We start from the raw sequence: 24,139 nt of genomic DNA on the forward strand, positions 1-24,139 counted from the left end.
TGATGTAGGGTGTAAACCCGAAACGTCGACTTTCCTGCTCCTCTGATACTGCCTGATCTGCTGTGTTCCTCTAGCTCCACACTGTATTGACACTGACTCCAGCATCTGCAGTTCTTGCTATCTCCTGGCTTACTTCAGATATTTTTACTGCACAGAGAGGGCGAGAGGGAATCAGAATTATTGTTAGGCTAGTGACCTTTGGCATGCATAACTCCTCAGAATTAAACTAATCAGCTATTTGTTGCCAGCCAAATTTCAGTCTGCACTTATGCTCTGGTGACGTGCCATCAGGCACAGTGGCTGTGTGGTTAGCGCTGCTGCTTCACAGCGCCAGGGACCTGGGTTTGATTCTGCCCTCGGGTGACTGTGTGGAGTTTGTGCATTCTCCCACGTCTGCGTGCGTTTCCTCCCACAGACCGATGATGTGCAGGTTAGGTGGAATAGCCGTGGGAAATGTAGGGTTACGGGGATAGGATGGTGTGAGTCTGGGTGGGATGCTCTTTGGAGGGTCAATGTGGACTTAGGGGCTGAATAAGTGAGAAGGTGCCACCACAAATTAAGACCCTTGTGGTTCATAAATAACTACTTAACAGCCTCCTCTCGCCACCTTCCCAGTTACCTTCCTGGTGGCCCCAAAAGATGACTAGTTTCCTAACCAGTGGGTTCGGAGTTGGGGGAGCACTTCATTTAACCCAATCTGAAGGTAGTTGGAAGAACAGGCGGTGAGCAGGTGGTTGGCCTCAAAGTCACCCCTTGTCCTTACCTCTAACTCTGCAACCACCACTCTGCGACAAGGAAAACAGCTTACTTTTTTGTTACTGGCTCCCCGAGGGAATCAGCCTTGATTAGTCTCTGGCAGCTTCTGGCAATCTAGGATGCCAGTATTAAGGCCTATGGGTAGAGAAACATACCTACACTCTGTCTGTAAAGTCTTAATAAGCTGATCGCTGCACAGTAGGTTTGCTTCTGCTGACAGTGGGGTTGGTGTGTTGCTTGCCACTTAGTATGTCTGTCCCCATACAGTTTCAAAAGTGGTCAATTGCACTCTAAGAAACTGTCCTTGTAATCTATCACTAACAATTCAGTTGTTTTTGTGCCTCATATAAAAGTGAATTATCCAGTCACCTGAAGTAAGCAATGTATTTAAATAAGGAAAGAATTTAGTGCATAATGTGGATAATTTGAGCTAAGCACTTTTTTTATGAGTGTATTATATGCATTTCTTGTTTCTTATTTTGTCCTATTTGAACTTTATTTGCCTGGAAGTTTAGAAAAACTTCACAGTTGCATTGTTGATGGATAAAACAAAAGTCTTGAACTACTTTGTTCTAAACCTTTCTATGACAACCTTTCTCTATTCGCTTTTTTGTTCTTTTATGAATATAGTTTTTGGAAGGGAAGGTGAAATTGAGTACTTTTGATTTTAATTATTGCTAATACACACCTGAATTATCTTGAAGGTCCTGGTGACAATATGTAAAATAATAATGCATGAACATCTATCTTTTGGAAACAGTGAAGATGATGATGATGAACATCTGTTCCAAGATCGTGACTATGACATGCCTCAACAGAAAAGTACGAAGAAGCTCTGCAACAAAATTAAATGGATACCTGATGAGGTAAATCTGAATGGTCCTTTGAGAATATGAGCATTGTACTTTCTTTTATGATATCCCATTTAGCACTCTCAATATGATGGTCGTTAATTATAGAATCAGACTTCTAATAGAAATAATTTAATTGTTCAATCTAATTTTACTGCAATGATAAATTGCTGAGGTCCTAAAAAATTTAATGTGATAATCATTTGTATTTTAATGGTTGAGCCAATTCAAAGATGTTTTCGGCCATATAAGTTAAAATACTTGGCTGTTAGTTTCTGTTATAACCTTTGCAATTCTAATCTACTAACATGAATGCTGTATATTTTCCCTTGTTTGTAATATACAGGATGAGAAGTTAAAGAAGTTGGTAGAGGAACACGGTACAGAAGATTGGAATTTCATTGCAAGTCATTTTCTTGTGAGTAGGAGAAGAAGACATTTTACGTTTTCTGTTTTGAAAACTGTATATTTGTGATTGATAAAGCCACCTGTTAAAGAGGGAATGATGCTTCGAAATGGTACTTAATCCACAAATTTAATTCCTTGAAACTCTAAAGAAAGTTGACAGTGAGCTGTTTTTTTTTCTCGTGAAGCCAACAGCAATGAAAGCTAACCAACTCATGTCTTATCTCTTCCTTACCACAACTTATTGGCTAATTTACCCACTGATATTGGCACATTAAATTCATTTTTCTTTTGACAAGAGATTATGATCATTCTTATAAGTATGGAGGTGTTCAATTTGGGAACACACCCTTAGCCTTATTAACCTGCTCACAAATGGTGATGTTGGAGGACTCCTAGATGCATGGCCTCAAATTTCATCTTTGTGAAGCCAGTGCAATGACTGGAAGCGGCATCAGATCTTCTTTGGGCTGCAGCTTGTGCAATGGTTAACTGATGAGCAGATTTATGGAATTAGAAGTGCTGTTCTGAGGCTAGGAATGCTTCTGACAGAGTTATTGAATGCTTCAGGAATTTGCACTGTTTTAGCAATCAAGGGTAGGTGAATTGTCGTTGAAGAGACATCACAGACTGGAGGATGGTCTTGAGGTCAAGAGGAAGATCGGTACTGGGAGTAGCTGAAATTGTACTGAAATTGATAAAATCATAGAAGACACTAGCTAGATCTCACCTGGAGCATTGTACGCTATTCTGGGTGCCATATTTTAAGAAGGATGTGAATGCCTTGGAGGGAGTGCAGAAGATGTTTCTGAGACTGTGTTTCCAGGGATGAAAATCCTCCGTTATGGAGAAATTGGAACTGTTTTTCTTGGAAAGGAAAATGATAAGAGGAGATTTGATAGAAGTTTTCAAAATCAAAAGGAGGCTTGATAGAGTAGATAGGGAGAAAGTGTTCCCTCTTATAAAAGGACCAAGATTGAGAGGGCAAGTCATTAAAGGTAATTTGCAAAAGAAGCAAATGCAATGAGAGAAAATACTATTTCACACAAATAGTTAGGCCTGGATCGCACAGTCTGGAAGTGGGGGTTCATTTGAGGCATTTGAGAAGAGCATTACATGATTCTTTAAAGAGAAACAATATTCAGGGTTGTGGAAAAAAGGCAGGAGAATGGCACAAAGTTATGATGCCATTCTGAGATCTTGTGCAGACATGATGGGCAAACAGCCTTCTGCATTATAACAATCCTATGATCCTGTAAAGTACTTGTTTTTCTGTTTTAAAAAAAGCTCACGTTTAGAGTTGATTTTCTGTCGCAGCTAGTATTTACTGCGTCATGGGGAACACTTGCTGTTGGTCACGAGCATGAGCTCTGTTTCCGTCTCAAGCGGAGATTGCCTCTTCCTGGTCCTTTCCCAATATGGTGGGAAGGACATGTCTGGCAGTGCCTGCCATTTTGTTTTAATCCCCAAAATCAACAGCAAGAACAAGTTGTATAGCACAAGAGAAATTCAGGAAGGATGTCTGTCCTGGCTGGGTTGGAGGAAAAGACTAAAACAAGGGAACACATTCTCAGAATTAAATATTCCTGGGAACTTCACAAAAACATTACAAAACAAAATATGACAACGAAAGTAAAACTAGAATGAGTTCTGTAAAAAGGGGTAATCAGAATTCTTGAATGAGGCATTAAACTTCTGCTGCGAATAAAATATTTCTGCTGTTTGGCAGATTTACAACATTGGGCATTTCAGAAATCTGCCATTTTAAACATATGTTCCTACCTTTGGGTTGGTTCAAAACTTTCAAAAAAATTTGCAGCTCTTTTTTGTCAGTCACTCACAGACCTCAGAGCTGCAATTGGGGGAGCAGTCAGTTCTGGAGAAATGGAACTGCTTCTCCGATCTCCGATTTTGTTTCTTCCATGCTGGTAGCTCTGCCTCCTCCAGTTACAGGTTCCCTGCCACCTGCTCTTACTGCTGTACCAGAGAGACAATCTGTAACCGAATGGGCAGGAGGAGGAAAGAAGGTGAGAAACTAATTGCAGGAGCTGGAGCAGTTATTCTGGCTTGTTCCGCTGTCAGCATCCAGGAGACTTTTGGCTGTGCTATCACCAATGAATTGATCTTTTCTGGGAGATTCAGGGGAAGAATCTGAAAATTAAAGAGGACAGAGTCTCTGCCAATATTGAGGCTGGTCAAGGGGTGATTATTCCCAACTCTGCTCCATTCCAATTCCTAAAACTCCAAATCTGGCTGTCCTCCCATGTCAAACTGAATGTTGCATGGCTTGGCCTACTTTGGGATACCAACTCAACTATCCATCCCACGGTGGACGAGCCTACATTCAACAGCTTGCTGAGATTTGAGCCTCCAGGGTCCAACCTCCTATCTGCCTCGCTTTCCTGGGCATTGCAGATCTGGTGGCTGTGCCCAAGGAGGTGCCACATCCACTTGCAAACAACGAGAGAAGAGCTCAGTCCCAGCAAAATTGAAAAGCAGGACATAAGATGAGTGGAGAGAAGGCACTGGATGCATGAATGTGTCTGGGATAAGATGCTGGGGAGGGCTGAATGAATGGTGGGTGAGTGTGGAAAGGTGAGTGAATAGGGACCTGGCGATAAAGGCAAGAGCTGTGTGAGTGGGGAGAATCTGAGTTGAGAACTGGTTTGTGCTTATGAGATGGAGGGCATTAGTGATATGCGAAGTGGGGTGGAGAAAGCATTTGAATGAGAAGGAATGGGTTTAAGAGAGAGTGCTGTGTGAACACTTGGGTGAGGTGGGTACAGTTTGGGAAAAGGGGAAGCACGCACATTTGTTTGAGTGGAGGATCTGCTCTTAGTCTTCTGGAAGTGAATATTGCGGACGGTTTGGCTGAAGCTACTTGGGTACAATAAATAAGACTTTAGGAAGAACTTGATTTATTATCGTGTTAACTGCTGAACTTTAATAACATACTGACTGTTCCTATGCTGCTTTATTGCTTTGTTTTTATTTTGTTTTACTAGTTTTTTTAAAATTCATTCATTCATGGGATATGGGCAGCACTGAATAGGCCAAACATATCCCTTGTTATGGACCAGACCAAACCTCCTTAAAATACATCAGGGAGATAGCCTAGACCCTAACTTTTATCTTATTTAATGGAAAGTATAAGGCACTGTGTTCCAGATGTGATTCAATTGGACAAACTACTAGGCTTTAAGCAAAACACACTTTATTCTTAAAATACAAACAACAGAAAAAAGCAAAAACAGAAATTGCTGGAGAAGTTCAGCAGGTCTTTAAACAAAAAAAAACGCATTAATTCAACTCTATTGATAGTTAAAATACTTCTGTCAAGTATTTCATCAACCGTGCTAAGCAGGTACTGCTTGATAGCAATAACCTGCTCACTAATGCTCAGTTTGGGTTTTTCAGGGCCTCTCGGCTCCTGAGCTCACTGCAGCCTTAATTCAAACCTGGACAAAAGAGCTGAATTCCAGAGGTGAGGTGAGAGCAACAGTCCTTGACATCAAGGCCACACTTGACAGTGTGGCATTGAGGAGCCCTCCTATACATAGATGTGACAAAGAAATAAATAAATCTAAATAAATACATCTAAAAACACCACAATCAATGGGTATCGGGGGCAGAGTCTCTGCTGGTTGGAGTCATACCAGGCACAGAAGGTGATATTGTGGCAGTTAGAGGTCAGCCATCTCAGGTCTAGGGCATCTCTGTAGGAGTTCCTCAGGGTCCTAGGCCCAACCATCTTCACCTGCTTCATCAATCACCTTCCTTCCATCATAAGGTCAGAAAATGTGGACGTTTGCCGATAAATTGCACAATGTTCAGCACAATCTGCGACTCCTTAGATACTGAAGCAGTCCGTGTTCAAATGCAACAATATCCAGGCTTGATGGCAAGAAATGCAGATGCTGGAGTCAGAGATAACACCATGTGGAACTGGAAGAACGCAGCAGGCCAGGCAGCACCAGAGGAGCAGGAAAGTGGGGTGGGGGGGGGGGGGGGGGGGGGGGGGGGGGGGGGGGGGGGGGGGGGGGGGGGGGGGGGGGGTGGGGGGGGGGTTTGTTATCATTGACCTGACCCTGAACTGGACTTACCACATAAACACAATGGCAACAGGAGCAGGTCAAGAGTCTTGGAATGCTGCGGAGAGTAACGCACCTCCTGACCCCCCAAAACCTGTCACTACCTACAAAGTACAAGTCAGGAGTGTGTTGGGATATTCCCCATTTGTCTGGATCGGTACAGATCCAACCACACTCAAGAAGTTTGACACCATGCAGGAGAAAGCAACCTGCTTGATTGGCAACACATCCACATCCACTCACTATCTCTACACCAATGCTCAGTAGCAGCAATGTGTACTATCTGCAAGATGCACTGCAGAAATCCACCAAAGATCCTTGTACAGCACTTGCCAAACGCATGACCTCTTCCATCTCGAAAGACAAGGGCTGCAAATACTTGGAAACACCACAACCTGCAAGTTCCTCTCCAAACCGCACTCAATCTTGACCTGGAAATATATATTGCTGTTCGTTCACTATGGCTGGTTCAGAATTCTGGAATTTCCTCTCTACCAGCATTATGGGTCAACTTACAGCACATGGACTGCAGTGGCTCAAGAAAGTAGCTCACCACCAGTTTCTCAAGGGCAAGTACAGACAGGCAATAAATGTTGTCCAAGCATGCAACTCCCACATCCCATGAGTGAATAAAAAGAAAGTTGCATTGACTACGGTTTTACTGTTACAGTAAACTTTTTTAAAGAAGTGAAATCTTGTCCATTGGTTCCTTTCATAAATGTGGTTTGGGGATTCCTTTCTTTTTAGGTAATTGTTCTATATGGGCATTGAAAACCTACTTTGACAATGGTGCATTCAAAAAGAAAAGTGAGATAGAGAGACTGAGAGCTGCAGGGAGAATATTCCAGAGGTTGAGGCATAGGCATCAAAAGAAATTGTCACCAATAGTAGAGTGATAGAGATGCACTGGGCACCAGAAATAGCTAAGGATTCTGGGACTGGACAGGATGTCAGATGTCGGGGGAGAAGCCATGGAGGCAACAATTCCATAAGTATGTTGTTGAATTCATTATGCTTTAGTGAATTGGATTTTTAGCTGTAAAACATTGAGGAAAGCTCTGTTGGATAATGAAATGGTCTTCTAATTCGGCATGTTTCTCAAATGATGCTGCTAATCAAGGACTTGTGAAATATTGCAGAACCGAACAGATGTTCAATGCCAGCATAGGTGGCAAAAGGTTTTGAATCCAGAGCTAATAAAAGGACCATGGACTAAGGAGGAAGATCAAAAGGTAAGGTAATAGCCAAAAACATTTTTACAAAATACTGTTAGTAATAATAACCTTAAGGCTTTTCAGAAAAGGCAAAATATTAAAACCTGATTCTATTTTTATCAGGGTATGTTTATAATTTTTCTATTGAATTGAATAGAAGCAAAGCACACAAAATTGAAATAGTCGTAAAGTTGTACAGTATGGAAACAGACTCTTCGGTCCAACTCGTCCACGCTGACCACATATCCTAAATTAATCTAGTCCCATTTGCTAGCATTTGGCCCATATCCCTGTAAGCCCTTCCTATTCATGTTCCCATCCAGATGCCTTTAAACTGTTGTAATTGTACCAGCCTCTACCATTTCCTGTGGCAGCTCATTCCATACACCACTGCCCTCTATATGAAAAAGTTGCCCCTTAGGCCCCTTTTAAATCTTTCCCCTCTCACCTTAAACCTACGCCCTCTAGTTTTGGGCTCCCCTACCCTGGGAAAACAACCTTGGCTATTCACCCTATCCATGCCCTTCATTTTATAAACCTCTATAAAGTCAGCCCTCAGCCTCCGATGCTCCAGGGGAAATAAACCCCAGCCTATTCAGCTTCTCCCTATAGCTCAAACTCCCCAACCCTGGCAACTACCTGGTCCTTCTATCTCGCAGCTTTGTAATTACAACTTTAGACATAATGAATCACAATTGATTCTGTGTTCCATTTTTGACTTTATTATGGTACCAATCCCACAGATGCCACAAAAGCAGCAAGTGCTAGGGAAATTCAACAGGTCTGGCAGCACTTGTCAATACAAAAACAGAGTTAACATTGAGTCCAGTGACCCTTTAACAGGACTGGAAAAGGGTGGTATTTATGCTGATGTCAGGGTGGGTTTTTGGCAGGAAGAAGGTAGACTACATGGTGATGGTGCCCAGAGCGAGAGAGAGGTTTTTCTCCCCAGTACGCATCCAACTGTCCTTTGAAATCATAGTGTGTCTCTCTTTTCTCTAGCTCACAATCACTGCTGTGCTTTTTCAGAAAAGATACTCCTGCTCCATGCCCCCCCAAACAAAAAGCCGACTCCACCAATTTCGTATCCAAAACCTTAAAGCCTAAAGCCATCCACTAAGGGGAAGAGTTTTTCTTTGTCTACCCAAAAGAAACTTGTCATAGTCTTGTACATTCTTATCAATTAATTAGTAGGGCCCAGGGTGTGTTGCTGAACAAAGACCTAGGGTGCAGGTGCATAGTTCTTTGAAAGTGGAGTCACATGTAGACAGGGTGATGAAGAAGGAATTTGGCACCCTTGCCTTCATTAGTGTGAGCATTGAGAATAGGAGTTGGGATATCATGTTGTGGCTGTGGAGGACATCGGTGAGGCCTCTTTTAGAATACTGCATTCAGTTCTGGTCTCCCTGCAATAGGAAAGACGTTGTTAAAATTGAAAGGGTTCAGAAAAGATTTACAAGGATGTTGCCTGGCTTGGAGGGAGCTGTAGGGAGAGGCTGAATAGGCTGGGGTATTTTACCTGGACCGTCGGAGGCTGAGGGGTGACCTTATGGAAGTTTATAAAATCATGAGGGACATGGATAGGGTGAATAACCAAGGTCTTTTTTTTTCCCGGGGTAGGAGAGTCCAAAACTAGAGGGCATTGATTTAATACGAGAGGGGAAAGATTTAAAAAGGTCCTGCGTGGTAACTTTCATGCAGCTTATACTCAATGGTGTGACCAATGAAGGCAAGCGTGCCAAATGCAGCCTTCAGCAACCTATCTATCTGCAACTCCACTTTCAAAGAACTCTGCACCTACACCCCTGGGTCTCTTTGTTCGGCAACAGCCCCCAGGGCCCTACCATTAAAGTCCTGCCCTGATTTGCCTTACCAAAATGCAACTCCTCTCATGCATCTAAGTTAAATTCGATCTGCTGCTCCTTGGCCCATTGATCAAGATCCCATTGTGCTTTTAGATAACCTTCTTCACTGTTCACTACACGATGTATTTTGGTGTCATCTGCAAACTTACTAACCATATCTCCTCTATTCACATTCACATCATTGATATAAATGACAAAGCAGTGGACCCAGCATTGATCCTTGTGGCAAGCCGCTGGTCACAGGCCCTCCAGTATGACAAACAACCCTCTACCACCACACTCTGTCTCCTACCTTCAAGCCAATTTTGCATCTAATTGGCTAGCTCCCCCTGGATTCCATGTGATCTAACCTTACTAACCAGTCTACCACATGGAACCTTGTCGAATTCTTCGCTGAAGTCCATATAGACAGCATCTACCACTCTTCCTGCATCAATCTTCTTTCTGAGCTCTTCGAAAAACTCAATCAAGTTAGTGAGACACAATTTCCCATGCACAAAACTATGTTGAGTATTCCTAATCAGTCCATGCCTTTCCCAAATGCATGTAAATCCTGTCCCTCAGAGTCCCCTCCAACAAGCTACCCAACATTGATATAAGGCTCACCAGTCTGTTGTTCCCTGGCTTTTCCTGACAGCCTTTCTTAAATAATCGAACCACATTAGCCAACCTCTAGTCTTCTGGCATCTTATCTGTGGCCGTGAATGATACAAATATTTCAGCAACGGGCCCAGCAATCTCTTCCCTAGCTTCTCAAGGTTCTGGAAACACCTGACCAGGTCTGGGGCTTTATCTACCTTTAGGCCTCCGGTAGCTCCTATTCTGTAATATGAACTCTTTTTCAAGGCATCGCTGTTTATTTCCCCAAATTCTCTAGCTTCCATGCCTTCTTCTCCGTAAATATTAATGCAAAATATTTGTTTAGTATCTCACCCATCTGCTGGCCATGTTGATCTTTAAGTGGCCCTATTCTCTCCCTAGTTCCTCTTTTGCCCTTAACGTACATATGAAACCTCCTTAACTCTATTTGCGGAAGATATCTTGTGTCCCCTTTTTGCCCTCCTGACTTCCCTCTGAAGTATTCTCCTGCTGCCCTTGTACTGCTCTGGAGATTCACTCAATCTCAGCTGTTTATACTTCATATATGTCTCCTTTTTTGACCAGAATCTCAAATTCTCTAGTCATCCAGCATTCCTCATGCCTAAAGCCTTGGCCTTTACACTAACGGGAACATACTACCTTTGAACTCTCGTTATCACATTTTTAAAGGCCGAGAATCATAGAATCCCTATGCTGTGGAAGCAGGTCATTCAGCCTGTTGAGTTCACACTGACCCTCCAAAGAACATCCACTGAGACCCACCCCCCTACCCTCTCCCTGTAATCCTGCATTTCCCATGGCTAATCCTCCTTTTATGCACATCCCTTGCACACTATGGGCAATTTAGTATGGCCAATCCACCTGACCTACATATCTTTGGACCGTGGGAGGAAACCCATGCAGACGCAATGAGAATTGTGCAAACTCCACGCACACACTGGCATAGACACACAGACACCTGAGGGTGGAATCAAACCCAGGTCGTGAGGCAGCATGCTAACCATTGGGCCACTGTGCCACCCAAATGGTGTGTGATTATAATAGAAAAGAGATGTATAACAGCTTCTACAGCTAATTTCAAACGCCAACAACTGCTGAAAGCTAAACTTAAACCCTGGTTCTGTGGGAGCCTGACTCCGTCCATTCATGCTGCTTCTGTTGTTCTAACTTTGTTAAAAACAACACCCAAGGGCACCTCAAACAATTTATTGATTTCAAAGAGACAGCTAGCGCCTCCTGTCTTAAAACCTCTCTCAAAAAAAGACAAAACACAATTCTTAAAGCCATAATATTGTCACACATTATGTAGTGAAAGCAGAAAAGTTTGAAAATACTCAGCCGGTCAGGCAGTGCCTATGAAGAGATAGAAGTCACATTTTGAGTTGATGACTGATTATAAGGTTGACCTCCGAGTATTTTTGCACAAGGACTATGACTTTTGCAAGGACTAATTTGGCTGTGTTTTTTTTTAAACATTTAGCGAATGACATCAGGAATCAGATACTTGTGAAGTGTTCAAAGTTTTTAATTGATTTTCTGTGCCATTTCTTCATAGGTAATTGAGTTAGTTCAGAAATATGGTCCAAAGAGATGGTCTCTGATTGCCAAATACCTGAAAGGCAGGATTGGAAAACAATGTCGGGAAAGGTGGCACAATCATTTAAATCCCGAAGTTAAAAAATCATCTTGGACAGAAGAGGAAGACAAGATCATTTATGAAGCACATAAGCGTTTGGGAAATCGTTGGGCTGAGATTGCAAAGTTGCTTCCTGGAAGGCATGTTTAATTTTTATTATTTTTAAATTCCTTGTTTTGGTCAGAGTTTAATGAAATTATTGTTCTTTTGGCATTGATGATGTGAATGAGCTGAAGAATGGAATATTTTTGACTGGGATCAAGTACTTCTGGAATATTTTTGATAAGGTAGAAGTTTTACTTCAGCTACGTTCTCTGGTATTCCTGTTGAAGCTCTTACTGTTTGGTAATAAAAGTAAATTGGTAAGAAATAAAAACAGTTTTATTTTTAGCTTTATAGGCTTTTTAGTCATCTGCTGGGTCCTAAAATATTCCCAATCATCTAGCCTACCATGAGATTTTTGCTACTTTGTATGCTTTGGTTTTTGATCAGGTACTTTCCTTGACCACCTTTGTTAACCACAGGTGGTTCATCTTTTTTTTTTGACTGGACTAAATTTTTACTGCTCAATTGTCTGCAACTGCTCAACCAATGACTTCCCCCTTGATCTATCCTTCAGACCTCTGTAATTGCCTATATTTAAATTGAGATCAGATTTAATCTCCCACAAACTGCTTTTTAAATTATGCAATGTTGTAAATGCTACCCTCGGAGAATCCTTAACTACAAGATCTCTTATTAGTTCTACCACATTATACCTCATTGTACATTAGTGGGTCTAAAATAGCCTACTCCCAGTTAGGTTCTGCAATCTCTGAGACCAGAAATTTGACTTCCACGCCACCCTTGCACATATGAATTGCCCAGTAAATATGCAGATTAAAATCACCCATAATCATTGTTATGCTCTTCTTGCACACCTCCATTATTTGCTGATTTATATTTTGTCCTACAGTGTGACAACTCTTTGGGAGCGTATATGTGCTTTGAGCCCGCTCTGCCATTCAGATTCAGTATGATCCTGGCTGATCATCGTGTTTTTTCCTCGCCATTCCTTATTTCCTCTCAAACTGATTCCACATCATGACCTATTGTGCCTGTATCATTGTACACCAGAGCACTGATGGGCATCTTTTATTAACAAGCCACCCCACCTCTTTTTCCTTTTAGCCTATTCTTCTGGGATATTGAATACCTTTTGAATATTAAGTTACCAGTCTTGGTGACTCGGTAACCACGTCTCTATATTAGTCATTGAGTTCTGTCAAGTCATCTATCTTGCTACAAATTCTACATGCATTCAGGTCAAGGGCCTTAAGCTTTGATTTTTTTTTAACCATTATTACTGTCTCTGGCTTTAATATCTGCTGCACTGTTCTACATATATTTTCTATCCCTTCAACCACATTTTAATTATTGCTTCCCTCTTCACTACCTTTGCTTTCTTGTTTATTTTTGATTTATTTTTAAACATCCTTCAATTGAAACCTCCTGTCTCACCTTACCCACCCCCCAGAGCAGGAGTACATCATTTGGCCCTTCGAGCCTGCTCTGCCATTTAATATGATCCTGGCTGTTCACCCAACTTTGTCCCCTGTTCCTCCTTTCTCCCCATACCATTTGATTGCTTTAGACCTAACAGCTAAAACTAACTTCCTTTTGAAAACATTTAATGTTTTGGCCTCAACTACTTTCTGTGGCAGAGAGTTCCACGTGTGTCCCATCTCATCCCTCTCCTTTCCTCAACTAAATTCTGTCATTTGTTTGCAACCTCACCTGCTGGCCAAATTGTTTGATACATTGCAACATGTTTAAATGAGACTCTTCTGATTACATCATCATGGCCTTCTCTTAGAATCATAAGATTTTTACAGCACAGTCAGAAGTCTTTCACTCATTGTGTCTGTGGCTGCTGTTCACTGGGTTTTCAATATGCTGCTGTGTTTTATCCTGCCTTCTAAAAATGATCATGGCCCACGAGTATGAGTATTGTTTTAACAAACGACTGCCAATGAATAGCTTGTGCAGAATTCCTATATTGAAGTGATCCATCATGCAAGCCACCCTTCTATCCATTGACTCCATCTATACTTCTCACTGACTCGGGAAGGCAGCCAACATAATCAAAAACCCCTCCTGCCCGGGTCACACTCTCATTCGTCCTCTTCCATCAGGCAGAAGATAGTTTGACTGCACGTATGAACAGATTCAAGAACTACTTCTTCCCTGCTGTTATAAGACTTCTTAATGGAATTCTGAAATTTTAAATTTAATGTTGATCTTGCTCTTTGTGCATTCTCTCTGCAGCCATAACATTGTATTCCTCACTCTGTTCTATTACCCTAATGCACTTTGTTTGGTATGATCTGCCTGTACTGCATGCAAAACAAAACTTTTCGCTGTACCTAGGTACATGTGACAAGATGTTCGATTTGATTTATTATTATGAACTATCATTTTTAAAATATTTAGGGCGAATGCTCAAAATTTAGTCCCTTAACTATGTTTTAAAGTCTTTTTCCCCACATTCAGTATCACATGTTCATTTTTTGTATTGTGTAGGACAGATAATTCAATCAAGAATCATTGGAATTCCACAATGCGAAGGAAAGTTGAGCAGGAAGGATACCTGCAGGAGGCACCCAAATGTGATTTGCTTCCAAGCATCCAGCAACAGAAAGTACCACCTCGGACACCTCTGAATACGATGCAGTTCCAGAACCAGTTTTTCATTCCTGTATCTACACAAGTAAATGATTTGCTTTCTTTAAAAAAAATACTTGAGTAATTCATCTATTCAAATTAAATGGTATTATTTAATGCTGGCTTTAATATTGATTCTTGAATAGACTTGAAATTGAGATGTATTGTCTTTGTTAAGGCCCTTAGACACCAGTACTTAGGTACAGAAGAATCTTGCACAGAAAATACCACAGCAGGTTTTACTCAAGTAAGGAACTGACTTATTTCTCTAATGTGAACTTAATGAGGTTCAAGAATACATACTATGTGGAGCTGTCTGGTTTTTAGTTTGTAAGCTTCTGTTGATACTCAGGCATTGTCAAAACATATTATACGGTTTAACCTTAGACATGTTTAAAAAAAAAAATTCTGTTCTGTTTGTCATATAACAATGCATTGTGCTTTACCTATTCAAATTGTATCCTGTTCTGTATTGGTTATCCATGATAACTCATGCTATGTTTATGGATTCAGAAATGTGTTTTCAAAAGTCACTTTTTCTACTTTAATGAAAGCAACCTACTGAGGATACTAGACATCTGAAATAATAACCAAAAGCGTTGGAAAAACTCAGCTTCTGCTTTAATTTACACTTCCATAAAGCTGGGCACTGAGGCTGTCCTATAATTGAAACAAATGTCCACATTAAAAAATATTTTGTTGCTATTTGATGCTACTTGATTCATTAATCGTGTTAAAAAATCATATTCACATATGGTACCAGAATTTACCAGCTGTGTTATCATTGATAACCTTGCAATAGTTCTTGCACTTGAATGAAAGAGTAAACCTCATATCTTCGTGTCTCTTTTCCTGTCATTCCTTGTTTTGTTCTTTTCCTTTTTTTTGTTCTCCTGTTACATGTTCATTTCAGCAACCATATGTTGATGACGATCCTGATAAAGAACAAAGAATAAGGGAACTTGAACTCCTCCTAATGTCAGCCGAAAATGAAGTCAGAAGAAAACGAGCAGGAGCTGTAAGGATTCTGTGCACTGACAACTTTTACATTGCTTAGCTTTTTCATCTTAGACTTGCCATTTCATCTCTGCCTTTTCTCATTTTAGCCTTTCATTGTGCTGCTATAATTCTACTAACATCTAGAATCACATTTTAGAAATGAGCATACATTGAAAAATAGCATATTTATGCCATAATGCAGTTGAATCTTTTTGTTTTGATCAATATACATCCTTTTGGGGTTCATACTTTGTGATTTAGTACAAGTTTCTTTAACTGAAGTGGCTTTATTTTTCTAAAGTGTTGTTTGAATTGAAGGTGAGAGTTCATTTTGACTTGTATTGCTTGAATCCAATATGTATTTTAATTATACATTGTTCTGATCCAGTTTCATGGCATGTCTATGCCTGTGTTGAGAAAAATGCATATTTCGAAGTTAAGATAATTTAAGGATTAAAAGTCACAATAAAGTGATGGAGAAGTTATATGGATATGTAGGTAAATATGGTTGGAAAACTTCTGTCAAGCCTAGGTTTAAAGATGAGGCTGGTAGAGTGTGGAAGCTGAACCTGATATTTCAGAAGGGTTCGGCTGTGGTAGTTGTGAATGTTACAATTCGCTTCGAGAATGAAGATGATGCATTGGAGAAGGCTAGGGATGAAAAATTTAATAAATATAAATATCTGGCTGGACAGATTAAGGAGTATACAGGAGGAGACACGCCGATGTTTTATGGTTTTGTGATGGGTGCACAGGGAAAATGGACTGAGTTGAATAATGACCTGATGAAATCGTTGGAGGTACGGACTTTCAAGACATTTAGTCAGGAAATGTCTCTCCTCGTAATATCTTAGACTCTTGAATTGTTGCAGGCATTTAATGATGAATAGACGTCTGAGTGGACTTCAGAATGCTCCTAAAATTTTGGCTTGCAAACTGTTTTAAGAATTTTAGTTTTACTTTGTTTTAAGAAATTTTGGTTTTGGTGTGTTTTATAGATTTTATGTTTATTTTAGTGTGCGATTTTAATTTGGTATTTTAAGTATGATTTAATTGAACAAAGTTTACGGTTTTATTCACTGTAAGGGTGGTGGATAGCTGGATGTTAGATAATTTCGCTATACACATCAGATGATGTTTGTCTTGGGTGCTAATACTACCTGAACGATCGGATAACCCTGCTCCTGATATCCTCGTATGGTATTCTGCTTCACAGATAACGGTAGATCGTTTCCCTGCTTGTCAATCTGGCTGGGTTTTGCTTGATAGTGGTGGAAAATGTGTCGACGAGTGATAATAAGACTTGGACGATGCGCTAACCGTTGTGTGGTGCTCCAAACATAGCCAAATGCCTCGTCATCTAATTAGTGACGCACATGAATGGATGAACAAGATTCCCACTGTCCTTACCTACCACAGCCAAGGGAACAGGCTTGACAGAATCAGTGGGGAAGGAAGACCCTGCTGAGCTTGACTGTAGTCTGGCACTGTGAAGAGACGCGAGAGGTGTAGAATAAGTGGGAGGCCTCGGCCGCTGGTGAAATACCACTACACTTACTGTTTTTTCACTAACCTCGTGAGGCGGGGAGGCGAACTCTTGAAGTTAACTTTTTGGTCTGAGAATGTAGGGAGTGTACCTCAGCAACATGTTTAAAACATAATAAAACATCCACATTGAAATTTGATGTGGCAATAACTAAGACCTAGTACAATTTTAAAAAGAAATACAGAACTGGGTACTGAATGTGAATGCTAATTGTTCAAGAAAGAAGGAAGAAGAAAGTTACGTTATTGATTAAAGACCAAACTCATTTTGAAAAGGGAGGTTGTCCTTGAGTCGTCAGGGTCACGATCAATTTGGTGAGAGTTAAGAAATGCTTGTGGTGCCATTACACTACTGGGTGCATCTTTAGGCCATCAATGAGTGGGGAAAGGTATAGACGAACCAGGGAAGTTAAAGGTAGCATCAGATTGTATGTTTCTTTCTTTCAATGTGGCAAAGATTAGTGGTAAGTCCGAGGATTTGAAAACCAGCAAAAGACAACTAAAAAACTAAAAAAGAGGGAGAAAATAAGCTTTGAGGGTAAACCTGCACCTGATATCCAGAGAGACAGCAAAAGCTTCTATATATAAATAAAATGGCGGGGAAATTGAATAAGTATTTTGAATCAGTCTTCACAGTAGTAGATACTAATAGCGTTCCAAAATTACTAAACATTCAAAGGACAAAAGGGCAGGAAATAAATACAATAACTTATACTGGAGAAAAAGTACAAGAGAAACTCATGAGGCTAAAGACAGCTAAGTCCCCTGAACCTGGTGGGATACATCCTAGGATATTAAACAAAGTAGTTACAGGGATCGAGGATGCACTGGTAGTAATCTTTCGGAATCCTTGGGGTGTGCAGAAGTCCCAAAGAATTAGAAAATTGCCAGTGTGAAGGTAATACCTTTCACTAAAAAGAAATGGACACAAAGAAAACCGGTAACTATAGACCAGTTAGCTCCATGCCTTTTATTGGGAAAATGTTAGAATCTGTTAGAAAGAATGTAATAGCAGAACATTTAGAAATAAATGGTATGATCATGCAACGTCAGCATGCCTTTATGAAGGGGAAATCATACCTGACAACTTTACTAAAATTCTTAGAGGAGGTAATGAGCATGATAGATGAGGGGGAAGCAGTGCATGTAATATATTTAGATTTTCAGAAGGCATATGATAAGGTAGCACATATCAGGCTACTTCATAAGATAAGAGCCCATGGTGTTGGAGGTAGTATATTAGCACAGATAGAAAGCTGGCTACGAATTGAAGACCAAGTTGGGATAAGGCGAGCATTTACAGCCTGGCAACCCATAACTAGTGCCGTGTCATATGGATCAGTTTCTTAGGCCGCAGTTATTCATAATGTGTACTAATTACATGGGTGAGGAAAGTAAGTTTACTAAAATCAAGTTTGAGGATGACACTAAAATAGGTGGGAAGGCAAATGGTGAAGAGTACATAGTCTGCAGAGGGATATAGATGGGTTAAGCGAGTGGGCAGAAACTTGGCAGATGGAACATAATGTCGTGAAATGTGAGGTTATACATTTTGGCAGGAAGAATAGAGGAACTAAATATTATTTAACTGGAGAATGCCTGCAGAAAGCTACTGAAGAGAGGGATTTGGGAGTACTCGTCCATGAATTTCAAAAAAACTAGCTTTCAAATTCTGCCAAGAATAGGGAAGGCAAGTGGAATCTTGACCTTTGTTTGAAGGGAATGGAATACAAAAATAGTGAGGTTTTGCTAAAGCCGTATAAAGCACTAGGAGAACCACAGCCGGAATACTGTGAACAGTTTTGGGCCTATTGTCTAAGGAAAGATATATTGGCATTGGAGGCAGCCCAGAGAATGTTCACTAGGCTGATACCAGGTATGGAGGGACTATCTTATGAGGAGAGGTTGAGTAGATTGGGCCTGTATTCGGAATATAGAAGAATGAAAGGTGACCTTATTGAAACATACAACATTCTTGGAGGCCTTCACAAAGTAGATACAGAAAGATTGTTTCCACTTGTGGGAGAGTCTAGGAGCAGAGGGCATAATCTCAGAGTAAAGAACCTCCCATTTAAGAGAACGATGAGGAAGAACTTCTTCTGAGTGTTGTGAGCTCAGGGTATTCTTTACCACAGAAGGCTGTTGAAGCTTGGTTGTTAAATATATTCAAGGCTGAGATATTTTTTATCAGTAAGAGAATTGAAGGTTATGGGGAAAAGTCAGGAAAGTGGAGTTGAGGATTATCAGGTCAGCCATGATCTCATTGACTGACATTACAGACTTGATGGACTAGATGGCCTACTTCTTCTCCTATGTCTTATTATCTAGGAACAAATTTGCAAGAAAGTTATAAAAATGTAATAACTTTGCAGTTTTAATGTTAGGGATGTTCAATTATTCAAATGTAGACTGGGATTGTACTAGTGTAAAGGGCAGAAAGGGGAAAGACTTTCTGAAGTGTTCAGGAGAACATTCTTGATTAGTGTGTTTCCAGCCTAATGAGAAAGGAAACATTGTCCGTTCTGATTCTGGGGAATGATTGGATCGAGTGATAATAAGCAAAGTATTTGGGAAACAGTGATCTTAATAACATGGAGCTAAGTTTAGTTATGAAGATGAACAAGGAAAAATCTAGAGGAAAAATACTGAATTGTTGGAGTGCCAGTTTCAGGTAAGAACTGATCTGTCCCGGGTAAATTGAAATTGGAGATTGTTAGGCAGGGCTATGATGGAATAGTGTGTTGCCTTTAGGAAGTTGATGGTTTGGATACAGTCAGGGCATGTTCCCACAAGGGTAACATGTAGGGAAACCAAAGCTAGAGCTCCCTGAATGTTGAAAGAAATGGTGAGCAAGATAGAACTGAAAAATAGTGTATGCTACAGATGTCAAGTAGGTAAGACAAGTGAGAGCCAGGGGCTGAATATAGGAAGTTCTGTTGGGATGTGAGAAAAGTGATTAGATATGTTAATACTAACAGCTAACATGAAAGGAAGTGCAGGTCTTCTATAGACATAAATATTAAAAGAGCAGTAATAGCAGAGTCGGGCTGTTTAGGAATAAAAGAGGGGATCTATTGTAGAATCATTTATCTTTACCAAGGAGCAAGATACTGCCAATGTCAGAAGGAGGAAGTAAGTTGTTGAGATTACTGAATGGACTAAAATGTGCTAGAGGTGATGTGATAGAGTTAGGCTGTATTTATAGTTAATAAGTCGCCAGGAGAAGGATAGTGGCAGCATGGTAGAGAAGTTAGCTGTGACACAAGAAAAAAGGTGATAGTGAATGAATTGTTTTTTCCAACTGGAGGAAGGTAAGCAATGGGTTCCTCAGGATTCTAAACTCAGAAAACTGCTTTTCTTGAGCTGTGTTGACTTGATGGGGCAGGCACAATTTTGATATACACACATATTGTGAACTATGAAGAGGATAGTGATCGATCACAAGAAGACAGACTCTCACAGTGATAGGCAGCGAATTTCTAGCCCTGCTAGTGATGCCCACATCCAAGACTTTTTTTTAATTAACTAAAAGAATGACATCTGTGGCAAGGGAATAACATTTTTAGTGGAAGCTAAAGGCATTTAATTGGATGAAATTTCGGCTCATCCAGCACTGGATACTGGAGAAGCAGTGGAGGTGGTGAGAGGGAGCAGAATGTCAAATGTGAAAATTTGAGTTTTAATAATGTTGATGAGGGTCGCATGTAGATGAGAAATATGAGGGATCAATGATAGATTCTTTGGCTACCCAGAGCTAACAGTGTGACAGCAGGAAAAACAAACCATTGCAGGTGATATTCTGACTGCAGTTGTTAGAACTAGAACCAGGGATGTGCAATCCCACCTTGCTGGATGATGGTAGAGAAGGCATTGGAGGAGTATAGTGTGGTCAATCATATCAGAAGCTACAGCCAAGCAGAGAAGGAGGAGGGAGGCAAGTTTACCTTGAGTTACATGTTACATGTTGATGGTAGTAGTGATGATGATTACTTAAACAAATTGTATGATCAAAACTCTGAACTAAAAGGTCCAAAGGGGAAAAATGACACATTTACAATTTGGACACAAAACAATATCAATATATTCACATTATATAATTGGACGTACAGATCTTCATGTAAGATTGAACTTGCTGTAATTACAGATGCTTTTTAACAACCGGTTGTCTTGATAATCAGCTAAGTAGCCATTTGAAAGCATCTGCTTTCAGATGCTATCATTTAAATGTGAAACTGAAAAGCAGCATGTGCCAAGTGTTGCATTTTTCACCCATTTGTGAAAATGAGGATGACTCAACAAAAACAGCTGTTGGCATCTGCAGCCTTGGCAAGGCTGGTTGTTGCCTGAATCAAGGAGGAATGCCGATTAAGGAGTCTGACGCTGATTCTTTTTGTACTATATGACAAAATATTACGTAACACTTGCAAGTATTTATTGGCAGTTTTATCCTGTATATTTAGTAGTTGTTTTTGGAGATTTGTGGTGACATGTGCTTAAAAGGTAATTTTGGTTTACCCTGAAATGAACATGAGTTCCTTATATATTACTTTTCAATTCAAACTTGGGAAATTGAAGCCTTCAATCATTGTGCCTGAATATTAGAATTATAGTCAAGCCATATTACACAGTTAGTATTTCAGTTAAGAAATTTTTAGTCTTTATTTTTTTCAAATCTGTTGTGAAATTATGCAGAGGTTCTTGTTGCTTTAAAATTATTTCAGTGAATGTTCAATATTTTTGTACGTCTGTCTGAAATTGTGACCGGAGAAGTATTAGAGCATATTTTAAATGTCATGGAGGCAACTGTTAAGGACTTAAAACAGTTTATGTTCAACTGTATAACATTCAAATTATATTAATTGAAATTCAACTTTATGGTTTCAGTGGACATTATAACTAAATATTTGTAAGCAAAAGCACGCTTTGTAATAAAGTAATAGTGTTTAGGATTTGCATTAATGATGCACTGTTAGAATTAATCTGTTAGATTTTGATGGCTGTTTCTAACTCTATTAAATATGGAGTATTTTGGCATATTGAAATCTATTTTGGTGGCATGGCCATGATACATCATTAACTCTTTCTACAAAGTCTAAGTGCAATTTGATTTAAAATAGAGTTCTGAACTTTCTTACATATTTACTTTAGAGTAAGCTGCTTTTTGTTTAATTGTTTTTAGTCACAAGAAACTGCTGATTTCACCTGCTGGTCAAGAAGTTTTTTTGGTGATGAAAGTTTATCTAGTACCTTGAGTAGCCTGGAGGATAAAGCAAGTGAAATCTGTACCAAGGAGCAGCTCCAGGAGACGAGCACACCTGTACAGCAGGCGTCCCTGAACCGTTTTCTTGTACAGGAGGAGAATTCAGTCCTCAATACACTGCATTCAATTCCTGATTTTACTAAGACATTTGAGCTAATTGAAGCAGTAAGTTTGTTACCTGTTATTGTTGCATGGACTAAAAGGAAATTCATTTTAGTATATAATTAATAATGGTACTTACCAATGGTTTGCCCACTTTTAATAAGTTTTAATTTACCATTTCCATATATGCAATGCGAAGATTGTACAGCTTGTGTAGATTTTTTTGTTATCATGTGTATATTTGTAGCCTGTCTGCATCAAAATAACACAATCTACTTCAAAATCTTTCTTCAAAATTTTCTTCATTTACAGTTTTTTAATTGTACTTTGTTTAGTTTTCTTTGCTTTCTGCATTTTTGAGGTTGGGTGTTTACTTGTCTGTTTCCTTTTCACAGTATTTTATGAACAATCTTATAGCTTGAGTTAGATTAATAGAAGGCTTAAAGTTATAGGCAAAGAAGGGTCAAAATTGTATCATTGCCAATATTGACAGCTTTGTGTCTTCCTATTACGTCAATGGTGATCTCTTCAGTAAACGTGAGGTTTTCTAAAGTCATAAGACTTTCTGTGCTGGTTGTTGTGTACAAGCAACAAGAAGAGTGATTGGGTTATTACGTGAACTAGGCAAGAATTTCAGTCCTCCGCATTTAGAAGCCACCTTCTCCATGGATACTTGATGACGGGATGAAACAGCAACTGTGGCCAAGGAGAGGTATCAGCAGCTGAATGAAGAGGTGCAGTGACAACTTGTCTTCAAACTGATGGAAACTAGAGGAAGTCGGGAAGGGAGGGAAGATGATTGCTTGGTGACAAGTGTAGGATAGTCAAGTGCAGGAAAAATGAACTGCAAAGCAGAATTTGCCTTACTCTGGTTGTTAAGAGAGTTAAATTTTCTGATGCATAGTTCCCAAAAATTCTGCTCATTTCTATGTTGTGCCATTTCTTACCATGATTTCTCTAAAACCACTTTACATGAGGGAAAGAAGTTCTTTTGCCATGAACTTACTCTGCTGCCATAGCTGGAATTCTTCTTGATTCCCTAGATATCTGCAGTTTAGCTTTCCTGGTTTAGCACAAACGCCACCTGCCCATTCAGCTGTTACAAAATCTTCACTTGCAGCAGTGCCAGATTTCTCATCTCATAATTGGTGAGGAGCTTACAGGTAGAAATTTTAGTCCTGCCGGCCTAGCTAATGCATGCAATTCATGAGAAACCTGACTAATTCAATCAAATGAAATCAAAATACTCCAAATACTAAAAATCTGAACCAAATACAGAGAATACTGCAGAAACATAGCTGGCCTGGCAGTGTCTATGGAGGGAGTAACAGAGTTAACATGTTGTGTCCATTGTGAATCTATTTTGACTTGAATAAGAGTCGGACTGGACTTAAAATATTAACTGTTTCTCATTCCATAGATGTTGCCAGACCTGCTGAGGTTTCTCCAGCATCTTGTGTGTTTGTAATGACAAATTCAGTCACCTAGGCAAATGTTTCCCTTGCTTCCCTACCTCCTTCCAGTTTTAGACCTGAAAAACTAAAATTACCCAAATGTTAGGAAAGTATGAGGCAAACTGAAAAATTAATTGAACCATTTACAGTGTCAGGTAGGCACTCATTTTAAAGTAGGTGAGCTGGCTATCACAGCAATAGATTCAGAAAAGTGTAACCTTGTTGCCTTTCATATAAATTAAACTCCAATGACTGGCACTTTTTTAGAAATAAATTTTATACTTGCTTTATTGTACTTCTATCTTCCTTTGAGTTTTATTGTAGTGCTCAACTGTATATGCAACCTGAATATCCCTAAATTTGAATATACTGACCTTAACTTTATTTTATTACCAACAGAGTTCCATCTTCAGTACTAATGTAGAACTAAACAACTAGTGTAACCATAACAATAGAATATGATGACATCAACCTACTTGTATTCAAACTGCATCAACCTTCTCTGTCTCCATTTCACATCTACCAATGAAAGGACTTGGGTGATCCAGAAAGTTGTAGGTTTTAAGAAGGCTAAAGGTTTAAAAAAAATTGTGTATCCTGCACCATTATTTGATCATCATACTGCTGTGTCTACACTAGAATTAAAATGATTTCATAT

At 39.8% G+C, this 24,139-nt stretch overlaps 1 protein-coding gene across 5 annotated transcripts in view; it reads left to right on the plus strand.

Annotated features, from left to right (window-relative positions):
- mybl1 (v-myb avian myeloblastosis viral oncogene homolog-like 1) overlaps positions 1-24,139 on the plus strand; it is a 72,129-nt gene that overhangs the window by 16,744 nt on the left and 31,246 nt on the right. For 2 of the 5 annotated variants that reach the window (XM_020532959.2, XM_048596334.1), the window contains exons 2-9: positions 1,517-1,622; positions 1,954-2,025; positions 7,243-7,335; positions 11,338-11,558; positions 13,981-14,167; positions 14,300-14,368; positions 15,035-15,139; positions 21,845-22,090. In XM_020532959.2, the coding sequence (XP_020388548.1) occupies positions 1,517-1,622; positions 1,954-2,025; positions 7,243-7,335; positions 11,338-11,558; positions 13,981-14,167; positions 14,300-14,368; positions 15,035-15,139; positions 21,845-22,090 (1,099 nt within the window). The remainder of the gene's footprint in view (positions 1-1,516; positions 1,623-1,953; positions 2,026-7,242; positions 7,336-11,337; positions 11,559-13,980; positions 14,168-14,299; positions 14,369-15,034; positions 15,140-21,844; positions 22,091-24,139) is intronic. The other 3 variants (XM_048596335.1, XM_020532962.2, XM_020532963.2) reach the window with 3 other exon arrangements.

This window comes from Rhincodon typus, chromosome 4 (assembly GCF_021869965.1).
Source record: "Rhincodon typus isolate 14 chromosome 4, sRhiTyp1.1, whole genome shotgun sequence".
Taxonomy (NCBI): Eukaryota; Metazoa; Chordata; class Chondrichthyes; order Orectolobiformes; family Rhincodontidae; genus Rhincodon; species Rhincodon typus.